The sequence below is a fragment of the Mesoplodon densirostris genome, chromosome 20 (genome assembly GCF_025265405.1).
Source record: "Mesoplodon densirostris isolate mMesDen1 chromosome 20, mMesDen1 primary haplotype, whole genome shotgun sequence".
Lineage (NCBI taxonomy): Eukaryota > Metazoa > Chordata > Mammalia > Artiodactyla > Ziphiidae > Mesoplodon > Mesoplodon densirostris.
The window spans coordinates 32015593-32037394 of NC_082680.1; the positions used below are offsets into that span (position 1 = coordinate 32015593).

At 43.0% G+C, this 21802-nt stretch overlaps 1 protein-coding gene across 5 annotated transcripts; it reads left to right on the forward strand.

Moving 5' to 3' along the window:
- The first annotated feature begins 1260 nt into the window (after positions 1-1260).
- GOLGA7 (golgin A7) lies at positions 1261-17764 on the forward strand. Of its 5 annotated transcripts, none has more exons than XM_060086066.1 (6): positions 1278-1387; positions 1544-1676; positions 6127-6279; positions 12697-12798; positions 13892-13959; positions 16377-17764. In XM_060086066.1, the coding sequence occupies exons 2-5, from the start codon at positions 1566-1568 to the stop codon at positions 13928-13930; spliced, it is 405 nt and encodes a 134-aa protein (XP_059942049.1). In that variant the 5' UTR covers positions 1278-1387; positions 1544-1565; the 3' UTR covers positions 13931-13959; positions 16377-17764. The 5 variants fall into 5 exon arrangements, with proteins under 5 accessions (XP_059942045.1, XP_059942049.1, XP_059942047.1 ...); XM_060086064.1 differs by having other exon boundaries at positions 13897-13959; XM_060086062.1 differs by lacking the exons at positions 13892-13959; positions 16377-17764 and adding an exon at positions 12914-13830 and having other exon boundaries at positions 1261-1331; positions 12697-12823.
- The last annotated feature ends 4038 nt before the right edge of the window (positions 17765-21802 follow it).

The following is a 21802-nucleotide window of genomic DNA, read 5'->3' on the forward strand; positions in this document are numbered from 1 at the left end:
TTAGTTTATAAATTAGGCTCAGTAAGAGACTAACAACAATAACTAATAACAAGATAGAACAATTATAACAATATATTGTAATGAAAGTTATGTGAATGTGGTCTCTCTCAGAATCTTATTGTACTGTACTCACCCTTCGTCTTGTGATAAGGTGAGATGATAAGACGCCTACGCAATGAGATGAAGTGAGGTGAATGACAGCGTTAGGATGCTATTGACCTAATAATAGGTCAGAGAGGAGCATCTGCTTTGGGGGATCCTGGATCATGATGATGTCAATGATGGGACGTCAGGAGTGGACATGGATCATTGGGGATACCAAAGGGATGGAGCCAAAAGCAAGACATTCTATCACGCTACTCAGAATAGGCACACAACTTAAAACATGAATTCTTTATCTCTGGAATTTTCCATTTAATATTTTCAGACTGAGGTTGACTGGGGGTGGGGGCGGAGGTAACTGAAAACTGGGAAAGCCAAACAAAGGTGGAATACTGTATCAGCCAGGCACACCAGATAAAGGGTTTCCGTGGCTGCCTTGCAAAGGTACGTCGAGCTGGGGGTGGGGGTGGGGGGTGGGTAAGGGCCCTTGGCAAGCCTCTCAGGATGGGTGGAGGCTGGACTGCTGGATGAAAATCTTTGGGGTAGAAGGAAAGACAACGCCTCCAGGAAAGTTGAAAGAGAGATGCTTGACGATGAAGCCCATGCAGCTTCTCCCTCCTCTCTTCCTCCCCCCGCCCCTTGCCAAACCGATCGTCCCCCGCCAAGCCTGCTTTCCATTTGTAAATCTGTGTGAGCAGTTGTTTTGTAGGGTTGGGTGGTGTCCCACGTGTAAACTGAGACTTCCAATCAAGAGTGAAAATAAACCCTTACAATCGGTGATCAGAAACTATGTCGCCATGATGAACGAGGAAATGACACACCAGGGAAATGACACACCGGGGAAATCCCGAGTCTCGAACCCTTTGCACCCTCAGATGAACTCGGTCTCCACCGTTCTCCCCGTCGCCCCGCCCCGCAACCCCGCCCCCCCCGGGTCCTGCAGCCCCGCCCTCCGGCCCCGCCCTACAGCCGCCCCGCCCGGCCTTTTCCTTCCGGATGGACTCCTCCGGGCTAGGTGGGGGACTGAGTCGGCCCTAGCCCCGCCCACGGCGCCCGTCCCCGCACCGCAGCGCGCAGCCTCGGCAGGATCGCTTTACGGCCGGAGGAGTGGGTGGGTCCTAGACTCGAGGTAGGAGGCCGAGTTGAGGGGCGAGGAAAGAGGCCTTTTGCGGCAGGACGTAAGTGACGGCGTGGGCGGTGCGACAGTCGCTGGAGGGCAGCGGAGGCGGGTTCGTGTTTCCCGGGCCGAACCGGGCTCTGGGGGGCGCGGGGCCTGGCCCGGGAGGTAGCTGAAGGCCCGCGGTGAAAGCATGGGTGCAGGGGGGTGGGGCGGGGAGGCCTTGGGCTGCTTTGGCGGTGGGTGGGTTTGCGGGGCTGGCGGGCTGGAGTCCTGGGTCCAGGCCGGAGATCTGACCGTGGTTGGTGTCCCCCGAACCCGCAGCGCGGCCCGTCCTGTCCTCGCCATGAGGGCGCAGCAGGCGCCAGTGTCCGGGAAGGTTTTCATTCAGCGAGACTACAGCAGTGGCACCCGCTGCCAGTTCCAGACCAAGTTCCCCGCGGAGCTGGAGAACCGGGTATGCAGCCGGGCTCCCCGCACTTGCTCTGGGGCGAGGCCGGGAGCCTCCCCCGGGGCGGCAGGGAGTGCGGGTCTGGGAGGAGCAGGCACAGAAGGGGCCTGGGCCGGGGATATGCGAAGAGGGCCGCTAAGCAAGACCTGGTGTTTGGAGGACAAGGAATAAGGCCAAGCCCCCGGGTCTGACGACCTGGTGGAGCTCCGTGGTGCCCAGGGCCCTGATGTGTGCGCCGCCGTCTTCCCCTGCCGTCCCCACCCCACCCCGGGTCATTGACCACAGTGAGGAGGAACTAATTCCTGGCGCTCCAGGCCACCTATCTCAGCGTGTTGTAAGCTGCATCCTCCAACCTCACCACGCAAGGGAGATAAATATCATTTTCGTGACTGGCGTCTGTGGCCACAGTGCTGGCCGCACTGCTCGGCAGGAAGGGTTTGTTATTAAGGGCTGTGCTAGGCAGTGCAGACAGGCCTTGAGCCTGGAAAACGCAGAGCATTGGATGGGCCTGGGCAGGGAAATATCTCAGAACGAGGCCCACAACTTGTCCCTCGCAGGTCTGATAGCTGGGAGCCACCTGTACAGGGCAGAATTGTCATCAGGATGTGGGTCTTTGGGGCAGCCTTGCATGCAAAAAGGGATGAGCTTCCCCTTTCTTCAGACTTAGGAAAAATCATGGTAATGATCATTGTATCTTACTTTAAAGGTACGGCGACGTGAGCATATGTGAGTATGTGTGTTTTCTTGTGCCCACATGTGTTCACACACCCAAAGACAGACTGTTTGGTCTTGAGCTTTGTAAGATAAACCTGACTCTGTGTTTCCTGTTCAGAGGTCAATTTCTGGTTAGATGGAAGCAGGTTTTGTGGCTCTTTCCTCTTTGACAAGGGGTGGGTGCGGGGCTGAGAGGTCATTGGGCATGGGTGTGGAGCTAAGGAGTGCTGGCTGTGGAGTAAGTAGGTGTCGATGAGCCTACTGGAGCGCTGTGTAGCAGTCATTTAAAATTGGCTTGTGAGGAGGTGGGTTGTCCTACCTGATTGCCACTGAGCGTGTTGCTTCTTGGTTAGAGCTACTGAATGTTGTTTTTTAAAAATAATTTAACATCACAGTTAACATGGTTTACATTTTAGGACTTACATGAAATGGATCAAATGTTTTACTTTTAAGCCTCTTACACCGAAACTCTGACTTAATACTATTTATGTACTTTCAAATCAGAGTGTAAACAACTCTTTTGCACCACACTTATTTGGATGTCACATGATGCCTTTGTTTAAAAGTTTTAAAAGTCAAACTTCCAACTCATAATTGAGCCAAATATATGTATGTAGAATCAGACATGAGCCTTCCACTCTGTGTGTGGTGGAGCCTTTATGTTATAGTCTGAATACAGAAACAATATAGTCACAGAACTTCACTGACTGTTACAGGAAATTGCTGTCTCTAAATTCTGGAGTCCTTTTACTTCTTTGACTTCATGTAGCCCAGAACTGCTTGTGATTCTGAGTACTATATGGAATGTTATTTGGTGCTGTTCAGTTGTGCCCTTGAATTTTCTTTTTTTTTTTTTAAATGTTTGGGTTAAAACGCTAGCTTATACTTTAAATTGCTTGGGAAAGCTTTGATTTTTTTTTAATGTGTTGAGATTAAATTTAAATTACAGGTTTAAATTTTCCTTGCTTTGTTTGATGGAAAATTGAAAGTTTCTTTCTTTGTTTTTTTACTACTTACTCTAGAAATTGTACTGATTGCTCCGCCTCTGGGGCTGATTTTCCCTTTGTGAGAACATTGCTCTTGGCAACTTAATAGAGGAAGAAATAAACGTGCAAATGTTTTGTATGACTTTAAAGCATTAAACACACCCATTTGTACCCTTTAATTTGTGAGTGAGGACAAGTTCTGTCTGTTAACAAGTTTACTTGCTCACTGCCTGTGAGAACTTAATACTTTGATGTATAAAAGTGCTTTGTTGCCAGGACAGTTCTTTAAAGAAAGCTCGATTCTCACTTTAGCGAAAATACAGACATCTTAGGCACCCTTGGCCTGGGCAGCAGAGCAGTGAGTGAACTATAATTGAGGCATTTGTTCCCCTGCATCCCTTTAAAAATATGCCTCTACATCCGGTCAGTAGAAGTTACCTTTGACTTGCAGTCTCTTTAAGCTTCAGCCCCATTCTCTGACAGGTAGTTCAACAAGAAACAGAAATTCTGGGAAGACGAGCCTGATTCCTATTTCTATTCTGGCTTCTGGTGTTTATTGGTCCAAATTTGCATTTAGCTCCAGCTTCACAAATCTCCAAATGTCGATGTAGCTGCTATATTAGTGTGCAGGTACCAAGGGGTGAACATTGACAGCCATGCTTCATGGTGACTAAAGGGCATGAGAACAAGGCCCACACCTCTGTAGAGCCCTTCGTAGTAAGTGTATCCTTGCCCTTACTTACTGCTGCCCGTCATGCTTTTTCCCTTTTCTTTCTTTCTTTTTTTTTTTTGGCCAAGGTGCGAGGTTTGCAGGATCTTCAGGGACTGAACCTGCGCCCTCGGCAGTGAAAGCGTGGAGTCCTAACCGCTGGACCACCAGGGAATTCTCCCCCCGCCCGCTTTTTTTTTTTAATTAAACTTTAAAAAAAAAAAATTCTTCACCTTGGATTTTTTTTTTTTTTATGATCTATGATTTGCCTCCAACCTATAAAGCATTGCAATCTTGGAATAACTTTTAAGAATTAGTGTTTCTGGTAGGATCAGTCATTCTGATCTGAAAGAAATAAAATGTTTCTGGGTTGATTCCCTAGTTTTGAATCATTCTGTCCAAAGAAACATAAATAATTCAAAGAACTTTCTTTCTCAGATCATAACATCGTAGTAAATCAAATGCGAGTGTTTGAAATTATTTGGACCTTTGTGCTTTTACTGATGGACAAACTGAAGGCATTAACTTAGGCAAAACCAGGTGGAGATAACAATTGACCGTTAATACTTGTTCACTGAGTTGTTCTCCTAAGTCTGTTTTCTGGGAATGGTGACAGGTTGCCTGGGTGACGGTTCGTAACACAGCACATCTTCAAGTGGAGGCTCCGCAAAGGAACGCTGCCCTGGCTCTCAGCACCCTCTCCACCCACCCAGCCCCGGTCAGAAACACTCATGTTCTGGAAAGTTCAAAGTAGCTCCTTTTAAAGAACAGGTCAAGCCACCACCACTTTAAAGTTTTCATGCCTTTGGCTCATTGAGTCCTCACAGTTTTCCACATGAAGGACAAAACAACTGCCTCTCACCTAAAGTGCTTCAATAGCTTAAGGCTGATGGTCATAAATCCTCAGATGTATTCTGTATGTTAACAGAGAATTATGTTCTTGGGAACGTTTTGTCTCACGCTGTATACTGAGGTTCTTTGAGTTTCTTTCTGAGTCTATTTCTATGTAAAGTCTTCATGAAAGAGAGAATTCATATGTAAGTAGTTATTCGTTTTAGGAATAAGGGAGATACTGTGTGAGAGAAAGCGGAGAATAAGGACGGATAAATTGTGCTTTGTTGCCTACCAAGAATGCTACAATTGGGTGAAATACTCAACTGATGGGACTTGAAATTCCTAGGGCAAAGTACTGAGATTTGAAATGGGCGAACTGTTAAAAGAAGAAAGTAATGTGCTATTGGAAGAAGAAAGTGAAAGTAGATGATGAGAGTGAAAAGAGGATACAACAGTGGTGTTTGTGTACGTGGTGTCAGTGACGAGAAGAGGGTAATAGGAGCCCTTGGTATGAAGAGTTGTGTAGTAGGTTGAGATTTTGCCTGGTTCGGTGTCAGCTTTTAGTAACCAAATAGTTACTGTAAAAGAGATGGGAAATGAGGAAATAATACAGTTTGCACCTCCTGATCTGTGGAAAATGTCCTGACTTCCCTTTTTTGCCGATGTAGATTCCAGCATTTGGGGACTTGATTTAAGATTACCTGCTCTTTGCAGATAAAGAGAATGCCCCCCTCCGTTTGTTCCCCCACCATACTTTATACGTGCCTCAATTACAGTATTCTGTTGACTTACTGTGTTTTTATTGTTACATACCTGTTATGCTCACGACCGTAACTGCCTTGAGGACTCGAAAGTCTCAGTCATCTGTCTTTAAGGCCTGTCATGATATCTGATGGTAGGTGCTCCATAAATGTGAACATGAGAGAATGGAAAGATTGTATAATTGAATGAAGCTGCCTGTGACTCAGTATAGAGGATAAAGAGACACCACTTTGAGCCTTGATGGTATCCAGTGGCCATAAGAAGGATAAGATTAAACAAGCACTAACCAGTTTCAGTAACTTACGTCCAGATTTAATCACCTAACAATTTGTTTGCGGACAGTTAGGTAAGAATGTTGACAAAACAGTGACCTAAATTAGTGAGAGCAAGCAGGAGAGAGGTGCTCGTCTTTTTTTCCAAAACTTATCTTTAAATTCTTTTTTCCGTACAGATTGATAGGCAGCAATTTGAAGAAACAGTTCGAACTCTGAATAACCTTTATGCCGAAGCAGAGAAGCTCGGGGGCCAGTCCTATCTTGAAGGCTGCCTGGCTTGTCTCACAGCGTACACCATCTTCTTGTGCATGGAAACTCACTACGAGAAGGTAGGCCTACCTCTGTTTTCACACAGTCTCTTAAAACCATAAAGCAGGTGGGTTTATTACAGGTTTACGTTTACAGGGTGATAACTGCAGTAGAACTCAAAGGGGCATTCCTAATAATAATAGTTGAGATTTTATTGTTGCTCCTACGACCAGACACACAGAAAAGAATCCTGAGTCTTTCAGAAACAGGTTGCCCTGTTGATATTCAAATGGGCTGACACTTGAGGAGAATGTAGAAAATCCCTGTTCTCGTGCTGCCTGGCCTTCTGAGAAGCCTTTTCTTTATTTCCCCAAATTTCTGTCCTCCATCTTATCCTCCCCCCTGAGTTCTTGGCTCCTCTTTCAACTGTCCGCTGGGCCCAGAGTTGCTGGCTTCTCAACCTAGATGTCCAGAAGTCAAGCCTCACACCTCCCCGTTTCGTTCAGCAGCATCCTGCCTTCTTCAGGACCGTCTTTAGGTGGAGGGCTAGCGGGGGAGAATTGATCAGTTGTCAGACTGAAATAGCTTGCATTTTCCCGTTCATCCACTTCATGACTTCTGCCACCGCCCTGACTCATGCCCTTCTGACCTGCCTCCTACACCACTGCTACAGTCTCCGGAGCCTCACTCCTTCCCTTCTTCTCCATTCACAAACAGCTGCTGTGCCGTAAAACACAGCCGTGCCTCCCCTGCCGCTCCCGCAAAGTGAGAGGCCTTCCCGGGTTCCGTTTCAGGCCCTTCTCGAGCCCACCTCCAGCTGTCCCTTCCAGCTCTGTCCCGCGCCCCTTCCTCACTTTGTCTTGCAGCCAACCGCGCAGAAACTCCGAGGTTTCCCTCCACCTGAAGTGCCGTGCTTCCGTGTCCGAATCTCACCAGTCCCTCAGTCCCACTTTCAGCTAACGCTTTATCTACCCCGGTAATCGGAATTCGTTCTCTCCTCTGTATCCCCACAGTGCTTTACTCGTATCTGTTTTCTGGCACTTAGCACTCTCTACTTAGGAACGTCGCCGTTGATATTCTTGTCTTACCTGCCCTTCAGGTATGTCTTTTTCTTGAGGTCAAGGACAGTGTATCCCTCTTCAGGCCTAGCACCATACCTCGGGTAGATGAGGCACTCATTTACTGTGTGTTAAGTGAATGAATTTACGTTAATCACAGTAAACCCCAAATAGATCATTAAATTCTGTCCATGATTAGAAAAGAAAGGCTGTAGGGAGATCTGTATTATACCCACCTGATAGAAGTTTCCCTGTGACTGTCTTGCATTCCATGTGGTGGAGAGCAGATACAGTCGCAGCTAAAATATTTTGAGCTGTCGGCTGAAAATGGTGCTGTAGTCTTCCTTAGCACCCTGACACGAATTCCCCTGGTGTTACTAAAAGGGACCCTGAAGAAGAGTAGTTTATATCCTTCTCCGTGTCGCACACACTCATTCCTACAGAGGATCAGCATCAGCTTTCAGTCTGTTCTGTCTTACCAGCTTCTCTGTAATAATACATTCGGTGAGTGAAGGGCCAGGGGATTCATTCATTCGATAAGTATTTATTGAACACCTACCATGTGCTAAGTACTGTGCAGGGGATATCACTGAATAGGGCAGAAATGGTTGCTGACGTCATGGAGTTTATAACTCAGTGGTAAAAACTGATAATAAGGAAACAAAACCCACAGAACTGTAAGTCGTGATAAATGCCTTGAAAAAAAACGAACTTCCCTAGGATAGAAAATACAGGAAAGACCTAATTTAGATCGTGTGGTCAGAAGGGGCCTCTGAGATGGTAACATTAAGCTGTCGCGTGAAGGATGGGAAGCCCAGGGGCCTTCAGGCGGAGGGATGAGTGTATGCGGAGCATCTGGCGTCCCCCGTGCGGAGCCGGGCGTGGGGCGAGGAGGGCGGAGGCGACTCGAGAGGTGAGGGGACCTGCATCCACGGAGTGTGTGCTCCGTGGAAAGAGGCTTAGATTTTATTTCCCTGCAGGGAGGAACCACTCAAAGGTTTTAAGCAGGAGTAATAATAGGACTAGATTTTCATTTTAAAGAGATTCCTTGGGTCTGGGGGGGAAAAGTATAAAAGTGGAAGTAAGACGCTCTGTTGAAGTCCAGGCAAGAGAGGATGATAGCTTGGATGGGTAGCAGAGCAGCAGGGATGGAAAGAGGTGAACAAATTCAGGGGACGCACTGGTGGTCGAGCCTGGACACCCTGAGGAGCCACTGACCATGGCGGGTAAAAACAGTCATCCCGGGTGGCCGTTAAAGACGTGTGTAATATTGTCAATCTAAGGTAGAAATAGATCCTCCCGAGTATTTTATTCATGCTTAGTGGAGTATTAGATGCTTGAATTCTCATTTCACTATAGCTTTTAAATTTGTTGATGAGATTTTAATTAACTTTTATTGATTTGTGTGCAGTTGCTAAAATAGATACAGATACCTGCTTCTTACCTCAGTTGTAAAAAGAAGTTGGTAATTGGGTGCCAACCAAGTCATTTACTAATGTGATCATGGACAAATTAATCTCTCCAAGTCTGAGTTCTCTCAACCATAAAATGGGTCTTACACTGGTGGTTGCCAAGGAGGAGGGGCTGGGGGAGGGATGGAGTGGGAGGCTGGGATTAGCAGATGCAAACTATTATATAGAGAATGGATAAACAACGAGGTCCTACTGTACAGCACAGGGAACAATATTCAATATCCTGTGATAAACCATAGTGGAAAAGAATATGAAAAAGAATGTATATACATGTGTAACTGAATCAATTTGCTGTACAGCAGTAATTAATACAACATTGTAAATCAGCTATACTTCAATTTTTAAAAAAGATAAATCTAAAAAAAGTAAATAAAATGGGTCTTAGAATTAATAAATTGCCTTATATGTGGTAGATGCTTAATAAAGTTTCTTAAGATTTAAAAATTAGGGCCTCCCTGGTGGCGCAGTGGTTGAGAGTCCGCCTGCCGATGCAGGGGACACCGGTTCGTGCCCCGATCCCGGAGGATCCCACATGCCGCGGAGCGGCTGGGCCCGCGAGCCATGGCCGCGGGGCCTGTGTGTCCGGAGCCTGTGCTCCGCAACGGGAGAGGCCACAGCAGTGAGAGGCCCGCGTACAGCAAAAAAAAAAAAAAAAAAAAAAAAAAAAGATTTAAAAATTAAATTAGTGTATATATATATATGTTTTAATCAGATATTTGTGAACTTACATGTACAGTTTTTTTATTTCAAGTGTATAAGTAATCTTTTTTAGCAGCTGCTAGTTTATTTATCTACTAAAACATTTAGCAACCCTTAGTTAAAATCTTTTTGATTATTAATCTTGGAAGGAAGTTCTCAGTGTCAGAAATATAATGGACTTGAGTTCATAGGTAACCTATAAGGTACTACTTTATAAGTCTAGTTAAGGTCTCTTTCTTTTTACAGAGTAAGTATTAATAACACAAGTAAAAACCAAGTAAAATTAGTAAAGAAACCAAAATTTAAGGCATAGTCACTTTTTATAAATACATGATTTTATTTTAGAAACTGGCCGTGATAACTAGATCATGCAAAGTAAATAACTGGAATGGTCATAATTAAGGTATAATGTACCTGTACTTAAAAGAAAACATTTTAAACGTGTATTTGTATTTTTGATACCCAGCCACTCCCGCTCTCCAGTTTGTCCCTTAGGAATTTCTGTGCTATTATTTTCTACTTTATGAAAGGACAGGATTGAGTCATTTAGTAGTCTTTATTGTTTTAAACACTAAAACTTCTAGTCTGCAAACAGTAAGCCAAATATAATTGTGCTTACACTAGTCACGTGGGTTAAACTTTTGAAAATTGTAAATAGGCCTTTTAAAACCCACTAGAACAATCATGCAATTTTTTTCCTATAATGTGCTATTTATTGATTTAAAATGAAGATAAAGGCTTCAGTGTTATTCCTCTCTGTTGCTGCCCATTATAATCAGGGGACAAATGGGCTTGTAGAAGGTTCTCCTCTCAGGAGCTGTCTGCTGTGTTCATCAACCAGAAGACATCCCTCCTGCCCGTGGGCTGTGATCTGAAAGGAGCACAGTCAAGAGGAGCTTAGATCTTTCTGAAAATACTAAAATCCTGGTGCTCTCACTCAGCCTCACTTAGGATATCTTTCCTTGAGGGTCTGGTAGGCTTTCTCCGGTTTGATATTCTCAAGGAGGATAATAGTCTTTCCTGAGGTTTGAGTGTTTAGCTTTGTAAATATTATATAAATTGAGGTTTTATTGAGTGTTTGAAGATAACAGATAATTTTGTTCAGTATTATAGTTTGTTTTAACATTGATTTACCAAAAATAATAAAGTATGAGTAACATGTCAACATAAGGTTTCTTGGGGGTGAGAATCGTGCTTTGTCCTGTCTGGGGTGAGGTATGAGTTGACTCATGTTAATGCTTTCCTATTGCTAATGACACTAAGAGTTTAAAAGCATCTTGGTTAGGACAGTGCTGCCTTCACCATAATACCGTAAGAGGATTTGGAACTTACACAGAAAGAAAACTAATTGTTTTCCTTCTGAACTGATACCCAAGTGCCCATGAATGTTATTAAGGTTTAAATAAAAACCTTGCATGACAAAGTTCTGCATGAATCGCATAAAGGAATGCTGTTTCTTTGCTAGTAACCTGTACCCAAGGAGACAGGAAGGAAAGCTGTTCTGAAGGAATTCTTTCTTTGAAACCAGCCATGCAGGCATTTTTCTGACTGTCCCCCCCACCCCGAGTATGAATGGACTGGGGTGAGGGGAGACTAGCTCTCCAGTTTCCAGCTCTGGCAGGTGAGCTGAGAAGGAAATTGGAGAGAAGATGGAGGGTCCTGAGTTGGGCACCTTCATGGGCTACTTCCTTCCCCATGTCATTTTAGCATGATTGACAAACGCTGATAGAAAGACAGCGCCCATAGAGACCGAGCACCGCTCACATTCTTTGAGAGTTGAGAATAGGAGAATGACATGTACTTCAGATAATTAGGTGAAAAGCTCTTTTCTTTAGAAATAGCATTCCTAAATTACTTCATAACCCTGCAGATTGCTCTTTTAATAATATCATGCTCTTTTTAAAAAAGCGTAAAACGTTAGATTGTATTATTCCCCAAAGATGTAACCTGAATAAACTGTTTATCTTCCTTCAGTGAGAAAATTCATTATACAAACCACATAGAGTTTTAAATTCTAAATCAACTTATACCAAAGCGCCTAAATTTTAACATCCTAATTTGTTAGTTTAGCCTGGTACATTATAGACCCACACATAAATCATTTCTTAATTTCCAACTTCATTTTCATACAGTTCTTTTTTCCCTTTATGTTGTGATCACATTTATCTGTGACTTTATCATATTCTGGTAGTGTGAATTTAAGAAAGCATATAGTAATTAAAGAATTGGATCAAAGCCTCTTTGAAGATTAGAGCCAGCAAAGGATTATAATGACTTTGAATCTGAAATAAAACATGTAACTCTTTGATTTTGTATATAGCTATTAAAATTTATTTTCTTCTAGGTTATCTGTTTCAGAATTGCCCTTATTAAAGCTGGAGATTTGGCAATTTCCAGAAGTTCCTTTGTATCCTATCTGGCTTTTGTCTACATTTGCTTTGACTTTTACAAGCTTAATACTAAACTTATAAGGTTTAGTGAGGTTGAGGTTCCCATCTAGGACACAAGAGCAGACTACAGAGCAGCGCTCCCTGCAGGCCTGGAAATGATATAAGACATTTGCCATCAGAACTTCCATGGCAGCCAGTACGTGCATGCTTGATAAAGGGAATAAACTTTTCAGTTTAAAACTCACTGGGCTCCCTTTGTTGTAGGCCTACCTTGTATCATTACTTAAAATTGATGAAAATGTACAAAGGAGAGAAGAAGTTCTTTCTTTTTTTCTTTTTCTTGGTTGCGCCGCACAGCTTGCGGTGTCTAAGCTCCCCAACCAGGCGTTGAACCTGGGCCCTCAGCAGTGAAAGCGCCGAGTCCTAACCACTGGACGGACCACTAGGGAAGTCCCGAGAAGCAGTTCTTAAGTATTAAGGAGAAGGCCAAGAGCTGTCCTTGATATCAGAAGAGGGCACATGATGCTCACTTCATGAGTAGGGAAGGGGAAAGCATAATAACCCTCGTGTGTATAGTCACCTTGTATTTCTCGGCAACCAGGACGAAGGTGACCGGGAGGGGAGGGCGTGGCTCTCGTACCGCTGTGAGGCCGCATCTGCGGTGGCACTTGCACTGCGTGGACGGTGCTCGGGACTCGGGGGCGGCGGAGTCGGGAGCCCCGTGGCCTTAGCCACGTAGTCAGAGCCATCCCTCCACGTGAACAGCCATTCTTGCTTTGGAAACTAATTCCACTGCCTGAATATTTTGAGGTCCCGCTGATGCTTCACAGGGAAATCTGATGACGTTTATAAAAAGCTGCGGTGTTTCTTTTTGTCAGGTTCTGAAGAAAGTCTCCAAATACATTCAAGAGCAGAATGAGAAGATCTATGCTCCCCAAGGCCTCCTCCTGACAGATCCCATCGAGAGAGGACTTCGCGTTGTATCTTTTCAGCCTAGATCACAAGGTCTCAATAGCTGTAAACAGAACCTTTTGATTGGTCCTGTCGAGCAGCGGCCGGAGAGAATTTAACTCCCTTCTGCCGTACTTGCCCTAGGACTCTGCTGTGAGAAGGCACACCCGCCATGAGCCCCCCAGCTCCAGCACTCTCCCTTGACGCGCGCCTCTCCTTCCTTTGTATCATGCTGGTCTCTGTGCATCGTGTAGTGCTCGGGTTGCCGTCATCTTGGTGACTCTGTGGCATCTTGTAGTGATAATGGGAGTGGTGTGAGTCATGCATTTCAGCTGCAGAGGCTGGACCCAAAGCCCCTTTGAAATGCATGAACTAACGTGCAGCAAGGTTGTCCAGATGGATCGCAGATCCGTGGGTTCATCTGGCTCACTGAAATCAGCCGCAGCTGCCAGATGTATCATTTCATTACCGTTGACGTACTGCGCATATGTTTAGAGGCAGCAAGCTTTGAAAATCACGAGGTGAATTTCATAAATCGCAAAAAAACTAATTTAGCTTGATAATGGGAGTAACATAAATAACTGGGTAAAATAAATTTTTTAAAAAACCTAGGTCAATAACCCCAGGCCTTCCGGCAACAGTTTTATTATACTCAGCAGCAGTGGTTCTTAAACTTTTAGATGTTGTGAGCCCTCTCCCAAGAAAAAGTTTGCATGTAATGCCAGGGCATTTTGAACCCTTGACTTCATTACCTCCATGGATGCTCAGTTAAGAGCCGCTCCCTTAGTTCTACAGTAAAGCATCCTTTTTCAGATTTTTTTTTTTTTTCAAAAAATGAATAATCAGTGTTTGGGGAGGAGCTACATGTGGTGTACTACAGGCAATTACAGTTCTTAACTTTTTAGCAAGTTGTAGAAAACATCGTGTTTAACTCAAGCAGGAGAAAATTTTAATAATTCAAAATAAGTAAAGCAAATAATTTAATTATTTAAATAAGAATTTTAAATTAAGTAATAATTTTAAATGAATAAAGACAAGTCTGCACAGATCATACCTATCATCTCGCCGTGGTCCCTTTTTCTATGTTCTGTTCTCTAGTGTGTTTTCTTAACAGCCATGCTGTTTAGATTGAAATTACTATTTATGAAGACAGAGGCATGAGCAGTGGAAGATAAACCGTAGGATTAAAGGTAAATATGAAATTATGTGATTTATGTGCAATTTTTGTAATTTTGTAGGATGCATGAATTTTCTTCCCTGCATCATAAGTAGTGGCTTATTCTCTGTACTGGCTTGATATTTAAAATGTGTATTTAAACCAAATTCTATAACCCAAGTGATAGAGAATTTAATCCTGATTTTTTTTTCTTCCCCCTGTATTGTTTTCAGACTGGTTTAGTTGTTACTTTGTTTTGGAGGTTTTGAGAGGTTTTTTTTGGTGGGTGGGAGGCATCTTATTTTAATATTTCAAAACTATCGTAGACATTTTAATAGATGGGTCTTGCATATAAGAATCAGTTCAGAGATTTCCCTGCCTAACTGACAAATGGCTTTAATAACCAAAGAAACGTTTCAGAGTGGGGTAGGGAGATTCTAAATATTTCATTTATTTAAGTGACTTCATAGCCCTTTAGAAGAACACTTACCTCTAGTGGGTAGAACCATAAATTTTCATTTCTTTTTAGAATGTTTATGTTCTTATATATCTATATAATGACCTTGAACAAGTGAGAAACAAATTGGTGAATGCTGGTGGGAATCTGTGGGAAGAAGCACGTGGAAGCCACAGTACCTTAGCCCAGCCTTCTAAGTGACAAAAACATTGTATTTCACTGTTTCTGCCAAGTCCAGTCATGTGCTCTGCGTCCCAATCGTGTTCTGCTGCTGTGCTTGCCTGATTGACTTTGTCTGCAGGCATCCATCACTAATTCACAGGCCGCACAGAAACAGATTGTACCAGAGCAGACCAGTTCCTTCCCAGGGCAACAGTCATAACAGTAGCTACCGTTTTGAGGGTACCTGCTATGTGCCCGCTCTTATACAAACGGTGTTTTCCAATTCTCACAAGATTCTGCAGAGCATTTCCCCCACTTTATAGATAAGCAGACCAAGGTACAAATATATTAAATGATGTTCTCCAAGTCACACAGCTAATGGGTATTGAGATATGAACCCAAATCTGATGGACCATAAAACCCCTATTTTTTACACCGTACTTCCTGTAAGTACGTGCAGCAGCAGAGACGTGGAGAAAGGAGAGTTGATCAGCTTATTCTAAGTATTTATCCCCTTCTTTTCTTTTTCACTACCTTTTAAAAATACATTTTGTCTGCTCCTGTGCCATTTGTTGAATCCTACAAAGCTGCCGCCTTTTAGCTCTAGGGAATGTGTCACACAGATTCTTACAAGCCACAGACCTAAATAATGACGCCCTCTGCTCGGTGTTTTATTCTTTACTGAGGCTTTGTTTTGGAACACTTAGTGTTACCTATTCATGCACTTTCTCACATGCAGTTTCCAAACTGGTAATTCTCAAACAAGCAACCAGGAGCCCTACATGTGCCATTTGTGACGTGCGGTTGGAATAAGTTTGTTTGATCAGTTGTAGCCACACTGACTCGGCCCAATCCATTTGTCATCATGGCTCACTTGGCAGCTATTATTGTTCAATACACTGGTTTTCTGAGGTGGTGCGGGGTTTGGAGCAATTACACACCAGAGACCAGTCTATCAACATTCAACAACAGTGAAATTTTGAAATGAGATTTACAGTAGGAACTTGTGGTAATTTCGTGAATGCAGATATTTTTGTTCAGTGCAGTTTAGTTTTCCGAGCTATGTGTTCCTCAGACCCAGGATCCTGTGTGGGCTGAGGTCTTGGAGGAGGGGGAAAACTATAAGAATAATGAATTCAGTTCTATAATTTTTCTTAAGTCTACGTGGTGTCTGCAGGTTGAAGCTTTATATGGGAATTAAATTACTGATTTAACAGAAGAGTATATACAGATCCTGGAGGTGGCCTTTAAATAGACTGATGGTGTTTTCTCTCTTTGGATTAAGATTGTCTTCTTTACTCAAAAAACAGAATATGTCATTATTCTGTCACAATAAGTAAGTGATAATAAAAATAACCGTTTGTCGGCACTTCCTGTGTGCCTGTACTTTTTTAAATGCTTCATTTTAATTATCACAACATCCCTGTGAGGTAGATGATGTTATCCCTGTTTTTCAGATGAGGAAACTCAGGCACAGGGAACCTAAGTTACTTGTGCGCGGCCAAAAATGGGCAGGCGGTCCTGGAGGTGGGCAGGCGGTCCTGGAGGTGGGCAGGCGGTCCTGGAGGTGGGCAGGCCCCGGATTGGCCGCCTGCCCCGTGCTGTGCAACCTCTCCTGACAGGATTGGTCAGAGATGGAGATACACAGCCTTGGATCTCTAGACCGTCGAGCTGTGTACTCACTCCGGCAGGTAGTACAGATCCAGGGATTTTATTAGCTAGCACCTGGCTTCATAGAGTGTAGCCCACATACTAGGAGCTCCCATCAGTCGATGTTTGGAGGTTAGTTATCATCCCTTTCTAAAACCTTTTCTTCTCCCCTCTGACTCTAGGCCCACCTCCAGCTGGGACCCTCATCTGTCCACCGGCCGACCGCAGAGTGTCCCCCACCTCCTCTCCAGAGCGTCATTCCTTCCTATCTGCTGCCAGAGCCACGGTGCCATTCACTCCAAGGACTGACTTTGTAAAATTCCACACCTGGAGTGACGTCTAGTCGCTCAGCATCCACTTTGTGTCTCCAAGTTGTGTAGGACTCTGTAATCTTTTGATTAGCTTTTGAGAAAACGCAATGAAGCCTTTCACTGTTTTATTCAAAGCCGTTAATCAAATACGCAGTTGGTCCGCCCAGCACAGTTGATTTCTTACGTGCCACCAGTAGCAGTGGTTCTCGTCATTCCTTGGGCTTCAGCAAGTCGTAAACTAGCCAGTGCTCAGTCTTACTCCCCCAAACTCATAAAACGCGTTTCTCCAGGATTTTGGTGAAGGGTGGGCTGTGTCTGGTTTTGCTAAGGCATCTCCCAGATTCCAGAGAATTACCAGTTTTGCCATGACTCAAAGCTTAAAGATCCAGTTCTGCTGTTCAGTTTCTCAAACTGAAGCCCATTGGAAAAATAATGTATAATGTTACTTGTTCTATTACAGCAATTCCTGATTAAAGCAGTATTTAATGCAATTTCCAGGTTTTTGGTTTTGGGTTTTTTTTTTGTTTTTGAGAATTCTGTTATTACTGCATTACCTTGAACATTGGGAAAATGTGGTATGTGTTGCTTGTTCCTTATAAAAATAAGTAAGCACAATAAAGTGGATGCTAAACCATCAAACACAAATGTCCCTGCTGTGTCCCTGAGTGAGCAAGTGTTAATAAATATTTTAATTAATAGTTTTGTTATAAATATAACTTAAGAGAAAAAAATTTGATAGGAATAATACTATATATTGCTAATTTTTAACTATCCCTACTGGCAAACCTTATGATTCCTAGACTTTCCTCATATACAGTATTCAGTGCACAGAAATATTATGATTGGTTCAAGTTCAGTAAGTTAAGTGATTTCCAACGAAAACTCTCAAGTCTGGGTCACTGTTTCTAGTTCTTTTTGGCTGTGTGTTCTTAGCATTGGGACTTCCCCTCCCTTCATCTTTGGGGTTTGAGAGCACTGTATTTGTGAGAAAGTTAGGACATATACTAGGAGAGAATGAAACGGTTAAAAGTTTTACTTTCAGAGATATTGTAGGTGCTAATACTGGATTTAACCTTTCAGATTTAATTTCTTTTATGGGTCTGTTAGTTATTCAGTAAATCCCATAGGTCTATGTAATATTTTAATTGTATGAAACTTGTTACTTTATAGCCTATAATAGTGTGTCTGTCTGCCTTTTAAACCCATTGCAATAACTTTGCTGAAATATTAACACATTAGTAAAACTTTTCTTAAACAAATTGTCTCTGTGTCGTATTTGGTGTGATTTGGTAAAGTGATACATGATATGGTATTAAATTTGGCAGATAGACAATACTACAAGAATCCCTGGTTCAGTGTAGCTTAGTATTTTTAAACAAACGTCTGACATTTATACAGTTTGTCACACTTTGCAATTTTTTACATGCTTTTTCTCAAGTGCAGACATGTTAGCTAAACAGGTAAAAACCAAGAAATAGCCCCTAATAGTCAAAATGTATTCAGTTACAGAAATAAGAGATTGGAATGTCTCATTAGCAAAAAAGTATCCAAGTGCTGTGACAATCTTGGATCATCTGATGACTCCAGTGTTTCTAAATGAGATGCCTTTGCAGAGAGTAACTGCTTATAAAATAGAGACTATATTCCGACTTAAATTCCTTCCATATTCCACTTAGCCCTCGCTCCTGGATCCGTGTCATTGCTTCTCAAGAGTGACAGGCTTTGTTCCTTGTTTTGTTGTTTGTTTCAGTCTCCTATACAGGAAGTCAGAGTATTCATGCCGCCTTTGATTTCCAAACTTCCCTCCCCTCCCCCTTGCCGCCCCACCTAGCCCCTCGAATGCCCTGAGAGCAGGGATGATTCCTCTTTCTCCTTGTATCCATCCCCAACTCCCAGCATCCCTCACAGTGCTACATACACTTGGCACTCAGCTATTTGTAAAGTGTGTAAATGCACGAGATATAAGTTGACAGGTCATTAACAGAGTTACTTTACTACATCTTCATTAGTAAGGTGTTTGTCTGGCTTGATAAGATAGTGGCTGGTAAACACCCCTTATAAAGTCTTGTTCTAAGAGGCAGTATCTGTGGCTTAAACTCCATTAGAGTGGACTTGCCTAGAGGTAACTATTCTTGAGGATTTCAGTGACCTTTTTCCTCTGGATCAGGAATTCCCACGGAAAGGAAAGGAATTGCATTCAAAACTTCTGAAGTAGGGCTTCCCTGGTGGCGCAGTGGTTGAGAGTCTGCCTGCTGATGCAGGGGACACGGGTTCGTGCCCCGGTCCAGGAAGATCCCACATGCCGCGGAGCGGCTGGGCCCGTGAGCCATGGCCGCTGAGCCTGCGCGTCCGGAGCCCGTGCTCCGCAATGGGAGAGACCACAACAGTGAGAAAAAAAAAAAAAAAAAAAACTTCTGAAGTAGCTAGGTAATGAAAAAAAACGAATAAGCCTCCTACGCATACTTTGTCCTTTTGTTATTCTGTATGTTATTGGCCTTGCCAGTGTGTTATGTTAAATCTAGCTGTGGTTAAAAATAGAAAACATTTTAAAGTATTTTTCTCCTGAATTCTTTAAACTTCTTGAACCTTCTGATAAACGTTCACTTTGAGAAAGTTTCCACTTTTCAAAGTTTTCTAGGACCTCATAAAGCGTGAATGACACTTTGTATTCATGTGAGTCCTTACTAACTAGACTTCTCTGTACAAAGTTACAAGAGACTGTATGAAGGATGTGCTTGTCACTCATTTAGCAGCTAGAATGAATCAGTCTCGCAAATATCGCCACTCAATGGTATAAATACTAATTGAAATAGGTCAAAGTGCCCCTCATCATTTGTGCCTGGCTGGAGGACAAACATCAATAAATACAACCATTACACAATGACCAACTTTAATCTGCAGATGTGTAAAATGTGAAGGATTTTATTCCTCCCACAAGAGCTGAAGTAAATGGTTATATAGTAGTACTCTGCAGTACTGGAAACATGGAAATGTGTAGAGGATAGCAAATGTCTGATTAACATCATATTTGCCATGAATGGTGAATGCCAAACTGTAGGTTCTAGACCACCCAAGTTCTAGGATAGGACAGTGGTACATGTGTTTGCTCCAAAATGAGTAAACAGAATTACGTGATCAAATAAAGGTTATGGCCCTTCTGTATTGTATCCTAAGTTCTTCCCATAAACCTTAAATGGTGCAGATGTGAAGTTCCGAGAAATTCTCGCTAAAACTAGGAAACTAGGAAATTAATGCCTACTTTAAAAAATTTTAAGCCTCCAACTTGCAAAAAGAAATAATTTTATAAATTGGACAAAACCAAAGATCTTCAGTTAAGTATCATTGTCAAGTTAAAACAAATTTATGCCAGCAGAATTTTCAGATTTTTAAAATAGTATCTGAGTAATAAGTATTTATGGACCTTGTTAAGAATTTATTTAACTTTGTGCTATCACCTTACCTTGATAGTGAAATCTTTAATCTTCAGATTAATAAATCACTTTGAAGAATTTCTTTTTGTTTCTCATACAAAGAGTTTTTTTTTTAAAGGCAGTTGGGGTGGGGATGGCAGCTAAAAATCAGTCCATTGGCTGTTGTTCTTTTTTATTTATTTTTATTTAATTAATTTTTTTTTTTTTTTTTGGCTGCATTGGGTCTTCGTTGCTGTGCGCGGGCTTTCTCTAATTGTGGTGAGCGGGGTCTACTCTTCCTTGCGGTGCACAGGCTTCTCATTGCAGTGGCCTCTCCTGTGTGGAGCATGGGCTCTAGACGCGTGGGCTCAGTGGTTGAGGCTCACAGGCTCTAGAGCACAGGCTCAGTAGTTGTGGCGCACGGGCTTAGCTGCTCCGCGGCATGTGGGATCTTCCCGGACCAGGGCTCGAACCCAAGTCCCCTGCACTGGCAGGCGGATTCTTAACCACTACGCCACCAGGGAAGTCCAGATCTGTTGTTCTTAATGTTTCTGTTCATGTATATATTCTGTTACTTCATATTTTCACAGACCACTTTATTGCCAGGAAATGAACATCATAACTTGTATTCACAATGTTTTAGCAATTAGTCTTCTTTGAACAACCAAATAAATGCTAAACAGCATAACTGTAGGAGTTCAGATTCTGTGATTCGCAAGGACTCAGAAACCTAGAAGTATTGTGGCCTTTTCTTTCCAATTAAAGGATTTGTGTGCACAACTCTTGCACATCTTTGTGCATCTCATATAATTTACAAATGTTTTATTTAGTCCAATTCCTAGTTTCTTAGATAGTTGAAGGATTATGAAAAAGCAACATTATTGTAGATGTTACTGTGTAATTTTAAAATGAGGAGTGCTTCAGTTAAACAAGAAAGGAAAGGCCTAACAGGATGTTTGGGGCATTTTTAATACTGCAGAGCAAAATCCTCACTTCATATCTAATGATATGGAGGGGCTACTTGAGGATAGGAAAAATCATCTTTTTAAATAACCAGAATTATCAACAGCAATCATACTGACAACAGAAACTTTACCAACCCCTGCCAGCAAGAGCCATACATTAAAAATAATCAGATCCCTGATAGAAACTGAGAAAATTCTGAGGAAAAGAAAAAGTTGCTTGTGTACATTGTTTTCTATTCCCAAGTTCTACGTGGATTTTGAAGTGAATACGATTTTTCTATCTATCAAGGAAATGTGTGGTGTCAGAATAAAACGCAGCTGCAGAGGCAGAAAATAAAAATGCCTCTGAAACTGGGGGGCATTTAAAAGGCTCACAGGGTAAAACTTAATCTAGTCAGTTCACTTAACAGACAAGCGTGTTAGGAACTTAAGAACTTATTGGCCTGACAATCAAAGTGTCAATAAGGGTTTTTTGTTTTTTGTCTTAATGGAACTTAACATGCTGATTCTAGGGATAGTGAAGGGACGTGCCCTGCAACTAGCAAGGCATGCCGAGTCCTAGAGCTGATATGCGTGGCTTTGGAGCAAGAATAGACTCGCGTTAGATGGGACAGAATGCAGAGCTGGACGCAGGCTCACGTGCGGTGGGCGGGACAGTCTCTTTGCCCCTCGGATTCCCTCGGATCCTTTCTCCTTCGGTGTCTTCTCTACATTCTGGAAAACTGACCTGTGCACAGCGTCAACCTGGCTCCCTGGTCCAGGCTTCCGGGAGTTTCGGCCGGTGGGAGGGATGCGCGGGGCCTGATCTGAGTGTGCGCACTGATTCAGGGCGTGGCCAGCGGGTCAGCCCGCAGCCCCGGAGGATCAGAGAAGCCTGGTGAGGACCTCTCAGAGCAGGTCCAGAGTGTGAAGACATCCACTC